This window comes from Haliotis rubra, unplaced genomic scaffold, assembly GCF_003918875.1.
Source record: "Haliotis rubra isolate DU_JTF1 unplaced genomic scaffold, ASM391887v1 Scf202, whole genome shotgun sequence".
NCBI lineage: Eukaryota > Metazoa > Mollusca > Gastropoda > Lepetellida > Haliotidae > Haliotis > Haliotis rubra.
This window is the reverse complement of record NW_025766026.1, coordinates 1,437,263-1,444,626: the sequence shown is the minus strand read 5'-3', so window position 1 is coordinate 1,444,626 and position 7,364 is coordinate 1,437,263. Positions and strand designations below refer to the sequence as shown.

Here is a 7,364-nt window from a genome sequence, read left to right as displayed (position 1 = left end):
CCTCACCTCCTTAATGGGAGCTGGACCAAACTGGGATTGTGATTCAATATCATTGTGATGCAAACGCTGGCACAATATGACTCCCATAGAATTCGGGGTTATAATTGGTATTATGCTGGTACTAAGTGGCAGTAAGATGGATTTGGTTGTCATGTGACTGGTTGATTCCACACCATGTCCTTTTTGACAAGGGCAAACTACTCCGGGATAGGTTTGACCATGTTGTGGACAGATGTAAACTGTTTGATGTATTGTGGCAGGCAAACCCCTTCATGGATGGGGAGGCAGAGGAAGATGACAACGACTACAACCCGGACAAGGATGTCAACGCTGGGCGTGCTGATGATGACGACTTTGAGGATAGTGAGGAGGAGGAGGAGGAGGAGGGAGATACCATGAAATTAAAACTCGACACTTCTGATGACGATGATGCAGATGATGACCTTGAGAATCTGTCACAGAGTAAGATCAAACAATTTGTTTTCCACGTGGGGATTTCAGGTTAGAATCAGATCCAATTCTTTTTCAGAAGAAGTCCTCCTTGGGGTACATATAAGCATTAAAATGTCCATTTTAAAAGCCTACGACAGTTGTAACAATATTTCAATAAAATATTTTACCAAACAAAAAACTCGTTATGTGTGGTGAGACCACCCCTACAGGGCCCCGTAGAGGGCCCCCTACAGCCAAGAGCAGGTAACTCTGGCTGTGTACCTCGTACCTCACTTTTCATGCTGTCGTCGGCCGTGTAGGTCGTTTGCATGGTCCAAGATACGATAAGGATGAGTGAGATAGAGTCAAATCCTGTATGTATGGTTCCTTTTTTCGCCGGGCTTAGCTGGAATCTTTGTATGACTTTTTCATTCATGATTTGTTGTAACTTTACCGGGCGTTGTTCGCTGTCTCCAGCCACGCAGGGCAGGCAAGATGGCGGACCGCTGGTTCCGCTTTGCTTTCTCCTTCTCCTGGCTTTAGAAAAAGCCTTGTAGTCGGGTTGTGAAAGGGCTGATATTTCATTTTGTAGATTATACTTGCCTAAATTCCTCTTTTTCAGGCTTTAGGTAAGTTTTGCTTGAGTGTTTTCGCGGACGCTTCACGTTAATCGCCACACATGTTGCTCTTTGTCACCTATGTATCGCAATTACGCCGCTATTTTGGCTTTACGCTAGTAATTAATAGCTTTGCTGTAGCAGTTAAAATATCGCCCGGCGCTGTATTTTGTTCTGTTTTGTTGTGTGCATATTATATTATGTATATCATACAGTCCTTGCTATTATCATAGCGCGGTTCTGTTTTTGCAGCCCAAGGGGTGTGTCACCTGTAGCGGCAGTTTGTCGCCTCAGGATCGCCACCTGGTTTGCTTACGCTTGTTTAGCGGAGGAAGCCCATGACCTAACAAGGTTGTTCTATGTGTCAGGCTTTCTCCCCGCGACCATCAAGTCCAGACGCGGCTGATTACATGTTCTACACGCCCTTACTTCCAGGCGGGGGACATTTGGGGTCAGGAGCAGCCTAAAGACAAAGATAAAACAAAGAAAAAGAAGGCTTCGCTTCCCTCTCTTCGGGATGCTCCTAAACGGGCGAAGGGTACAGGGCCTCAGGCTCCTTCACCTGCCATCCCCTCAACATCACAGGCACCTTCCCCCCCTCCTGTCCCTGTTTCTAACCAGCTAACAATTGATTTACTTTCTGATATATTGCAGAAGCAGATGGATTCGTCCACACTCCGCGGCTGACGCGATGGCTGGCCTCCGACAGGAGATTGGTGTCCCACCAGGTACGGGTGTGTGTGTCGGGTCTATGGCGGGCAGTGCTCCCAACCTCAGCTTAGGCTCTGGTGTGGGGGTTTCTGTCGGGTGCGCCGGCCCGAAGTTTCGCCTCGCTCGGTTGCTGGCCACCCTCCGCTGTAGTAACTACACCGGCCCGAGCCTTGGCTCGGGTCTGGTCCAGTAGTTAGTAGTTTGGCAGTCCCTGTAGTTGCCGCTACTGCTAATTGGTCCCACTGCCATGCCGGGCTTGGCCGGGCCATTCGGTGTCTGGATCATTTTGTCTACCATTGAGGAATCCCAGCACGGGCTCTTCCTCATCACGCACCGCCGACTCAGTCTCGAAGTCTTGGGTCGGTGTGTGCGGGCAACCCGCTCTGCTCGAAGCCTTTGTCCCTCTCTGTAGACCCCTCGATGATCCCTCAGAGCTCTCTCTGGAAACAGAGACCTCACTCATTGAGGATCGACCGAGGAGGCTATGGAGGAGGATGAGGGTCGGGAGGAGTTGGGTACGCCTTTGGTTTCGCTCGGTGCGTCCCTGAGGCAGGTACGGGAGCGTATTGCTTCTGTCCTGCCCCAGGTAGTGGTCAGTACTGGCGCACCCGACCCTCAGGAGTTTCGCCTCCCAGGGGAGGCTTTTGCTCCCACCAAGGTGGGGACACAAGGCTGCGATATTACCCTCAGTCTTGTCTGAAGTAATCAACCCCCTCCTCTGTGGTACCAGGTCCAGGTTCGATTTGCCAGAACTTGACCGTCGGTACCTCATGGGGGAGGCTTGCCTCTACAATCCCCCAGTGGTTGACGATTGTGTTTACGCATCCGTCGCCCCTGGGGGTTCGCTGGTAATTCTATGGCTTCAGCTGCGAAGGTCGCCGGCTTCCGCCTGCTCACGACTAACGCTACAGCGCTTTAAATCCGCTTCTATCGATCCTTTGAAGAGCAATACCGCACGCGGTTCAATGCCTCAAAGTGACGATCCATTCCGGGCCACATCTCGGTGTTGCAGAGGCAACTACTGGATGTGGGTGGGTGGAGGAAGATTCGCCTCCCTCCACCTTGGCTAAGCAATTAACGGAGGTACAGTCACATCTGGCGCTAGCGATTCTATCAGGTCGCCGGGCTTGCCAAATGATGTCGGCGCGATGGCCTCCTCCGTCGCCTGTGGCTTTCCTGTGGCGCAGGTATTCGCCTGCCACGCTAACAGGCTCTGCTGGCGCTGCCATTCCGGATGGGTTCTACCCTGTTCCCCGGGCAGCTACAGTAGTCCGGGAGGCCGCTGAGGCTGTCTCAACCTTCAAGGACTCTAAGCCCTTGCTGGAACAGCCTCACACGCCTCGCCATGCCCCCGGTTGTCTCCTCCGGGTGATATCCTTCTGCCGCCGCTGGCGAATCTGTTAAATGGGCTCAGCCCTTGCAGTCGCTGAGGGGTAAGGGCAGAGGCAGGGGCAAGGGCAAGGACGGCGCGCCCCACCAGCCTTTTCAGAGGAAGGGAAGTCAGCCCCGCTTCCCAGCTATAATTCCTCCGAGCTCTTGTTGGTACTCAGACCAAGCAGTCAGAGTACTGCCAAAGTCCGCATTCAATGTCTCCTGCCACATATCCCTGTGGGTGGTCGACTTTCCTCTTCCTGTCGGAATGGGAAAAGTCACGCCCAATCCCTGGGTCCTGTCCACACTCAGGGAAGGCCACTTGCCACAGTGGAAGCGAGACCCACCCCCTTCTCCGATCCGCTGCACTCCAGTGCCGGGCTGCCCTAGAGAAGGCGGAAGTGCTCGCGTCGAGGTCCAGTCGCTGCTGGACAAGGCAGCCATAGAGATGGTTCCTGTGGGACAAGAAATGCTGGGTTTTACTCAACTTATTTCCTTTGTCACCAAAAAGGACGGAGGGTTCAGACCTATTCTAAACCCTCAAAGATCTGAACGACATGTTAGAGGTACCGGCCATTCAAGATGGAAACACTCATGCTCGGGTGATTTCGCCTGTGGAGAAGGGAGATTGGCTCACGTCAATCGACCTCAAAGACGCTGCAGACTTCCATGTCCCTATGCACTCCCGAAGTTCGAAATACCTAAGGTTTTCCTTCGACGGGAGGTGCTATCAGTTTCGGTACTCCCTTCGCATTTCCACAGCCAAGGGTGTTCACCAAACTCATGCTAATTCCAGCTCAGGTAGCCAGGTCACAGGGCAGGTGCTGTCACCCGCACCTAGACGATTGGCTCCTTCGCGGCGCTTGCCACTCACTTGAGTCGAAGTTATGCGACACTTGCTGTGATGAGTATTCTCACCAAGTTGGGCTGGATTATCAACCTCAAGAAATCAGAACTGGTTCCCACCCAGGATCTGGTGTTCTTGGGAGCCAGGTTCGAGACAGCGCGAGGGATAGTCTCCCCTGTCTCGACCGCCACCAAAGTCCAGAGAGTTGTGTTACAATTTCTCGAGTTCCCCAGGGCCTCAGCTCGACTTGGCTCCAGTTGTTAGGCAACATGGCGGCAACGGTGGACATCGCTTACGAAGAAGCTGTTGAGGATGCACCCATTCAGCAGGCTCTAGCTCGAATGTGGGTCCACACCCAGGGTTACGAAGTTGATTCTCCACACCCAGGGTGGCTAATTCCTCATTTACGGTGGTGGACACTGGCAGGGAATTTATCCAAGGGGCTCCCTTTGGACATCCCATCGCCAGATCTCTCAATTCAGACGGACGCTTCCCTCACAGGGTGGGGGCGGCTGGGCTCTGTCGGTCTCAGGCCTGTGGTCACAGAGCGAGGCGCAACTGCACATCAATGTGCTAGAATTGAGAGCAGTCAGGTTGGTGTTCAAACGACTTCGAGCAGGTTCAAGGCCGTGGTGGTCCGCCTCTCGAGATGGACAACCAGACGGCAATGACCTACATCCTGAAGCAGGGCGGTACGGTTTCCCTGCCTCTCTGCAGGAGGCATGGCAGTTTCTGCTCTGGTGCGACCAGTTCGACATACGGGTAATGCCTGTTTATCTCCCAGGGGCGGACAACGCTCGAGCAGATGCACTCTCGTCAGATCCTGGCCCCACACGAAGTGGATGCTCCATCGGGGATATTCGGGCTATCTCCCAGTTGTTCGGGTCGCTCCAGGTGGATCTGTTTGCATCTGGGGACGAACCAGATTCGGTGTTTTGCTCTCGGATACCGGATCCGAGCCATCGCCAAGACGCTTCCAGCTCGATTGGACGGACAGGGTTCTGTGGGCGCTCCCGCCACTACCCCCTGATTCCCAAAGTCCTCTTGCAGCTTGCCACCCAACCAGCTCGACTTCTTGTGCTCCTTTGCACCCCTTTGGTCGGCTCAAAGCTGGTTTCCGGTACTACTCAGGTTTCTGGCTCAGCCTCCTGTACTATTACCCTTTCGACCGACTTACTATCCCAGAACGGAGCGCGCGCCCGGATCCCAGGATTCAGTGGGTGGCCTGGCCTCTGTCCGAATCGCTTCCACGCTGAAGCGGAATTCCTGCACCAGTTGCAGACACAATTCTGGCTTCATGGAGGGATTCGACAAACGCTCAGTATGAGGATAGATGGGCCTGTTATGCGCTGGTGGTGTCGGGCAGAGGGATTCTTGATCCCTTTTCTTCAACTGTAATTGAAGTACTGGAGTTCTTGCAGTCTCGTTAGAAGCCGGTTTAGCCGCCTACTATCCGGGCTACTCCACGGCAATCTCTGCCTTCCATATTCCTGCCGAAGGTGCTCTCTTGGGGCAGCACCCTCTCGCATAGCTTTTAGCAGGCGTGGACAGAATCCGTCCGACTGTCCGGGCGGATTAGTCCCCGCGGGACTTGTCAATCGCTCTTGATTGGATGTCCGTCCTCTCTTCACGATCTGTCGCCTCTTTCACTCCAGCTGTTAAGTTGGAAGGCTGCCTTTCTTGTGGCGGTAACGCCTGGCAGGCGGGTAGGTGATATCCATGCGATGTCAGCGGATCCTGCTCTGACTGTCTTTCACAAAGACAGAGTCAGTATTCGCTGTTGCCAGACTCCTACCGGGCCCTAAGGTCGCAGGCTTTCATATAACGGCTTCATCGAACTGCCAGCTTTCACTCAGCCTCCATCGTCCGGTACCTCTTCGGGCGTGTTCACGCCTTAGATGTCCGTAAGACTCTCAAGGTTTATATCAACTAACGGCTGCTATCAGGAAAGATAAGCAGCTGTTCTGTTGTTATGGCGGTGGCAAGGCTGGTCTTCCCGCCAACAAGCAGACCATATCTAGGTGGCTTTGTCTCTGCCATTTGTTCGAAGTTACTCTTACAAAGGATTAACCATCCCTCAGGGTTTAAAGGCTCATTCTATTAGGGCAGTGGCGACATCAAAGCATACGCGCAGCGCACTGCCCATTGAAGAGATCTGCTCAGCGGCTATCTGGAGCCGAATCGAAGCACGCTCATCCGCCACTATCAGCTGGACAAACACTCACGGAGCGCGCTCGGTTTGGCCAGACAGTTCTCACCAGTGGCAGTGTCGCGATTCTCTAGCCGAATGAGCCTTAGAAATCACGCTTGCTTTTCTCTCATGGTGTAGGTGTTAATAAATTCCTCAATTTTAATCGGTGGTGGTATCACATTGGTGGTGGTTTTACTGTATGTAGCGATTATCACTCGCTACAGTCACTGTGTTCATCCCTGCACCACGCCGGCTGGTTTGGGTTGCTGAGGGATATATATTGGACTCGGCTTCATACTTTCCTCCCATTTTGATGGTTAGTGGACTTATGTCCCTTTATAAATTCCACCAATAGCCTATCGGCTAGGCTCCTTTTCTCCGCTTCGTTATGCCCCCGCCTGATTGACATCAGCGTCAGGTGACTAGGTGAGTGTACTTTCTCTCTCTGTCGCTGCTTCGGCTGTGCCTTCGACTGAACTAGGGGGTATGTTAGGCAGACAGAATACCACCTCCCACTCAACATCGCTGGGGAGTCTGTCTTATGTTTATATGTACCCCAAGGAGGACTTCTTCTGAAAAGAATTTTACAAACCTGGAGAGGTTATGAATTCTTTGAAGAAAAGTCCTCCTTGGGGTACGGGCACCACCTCCCCTCATTCTGTCTGACACGCTCAGCATGAAAAGTGAGGTACGAGGTACACAGCCAGAGTTACCTGCTCTTGGCTGTAGGGGGCCCCCTACGGGGCCCTGTAGGGGTGGTCTCACCACACATAACGAGTTTTTTGTTTGGTAAAATATTTTATTGAAATATTGTTACAACTGTCGTAGGCTTTTAAAATGGACATTTTAATGCTTATATGTACCCCAAGGAGGACTTTTCTTCAAAGAATTCATAACCTCTCCAGGTTTGTAAAAGTTTGTCTGTAAGAGGCTACTTAATGGATGAAGCTGTCTGGATTAGAATTCGGTTCAAGTTTGTGCTGGTCGTAAGAGGCAACTCAGTTGATCATTTTGTCGGGATCAAAGATTTGGTTGACTGTATATATCATAACCCAATGGCATGGATCAGTGGTTTACAATATCAGATAGTCTGGTCCAGGCTGGCTATTTACATGATTCTATCATACAACCGGAAAATGGCTGGGTTAGGCAACAAACAGACACCATGGGGCGTGGTGGGCGAGTTGGCTAAGGC

General features: G+C 52.3%; 1 protein-coding gene across 1 annotated transcript in view; it reads left to right on the top strand.

Moving 5' to 3' along the window:
* LOC124275777 (claspin-like) overlaps positions 1 to 7,364 on the top strand; it is a 33,721-nt gene that overhangs the window by 14,879 nt on the left and 11,478 nt on the right. The window contains 1 exon segment of the mRNA XM_046711446.1: positions 261 to 462. Coding sequence (XP_046567402.1) covers positions 261 to 462 — 202 coding nt within the window.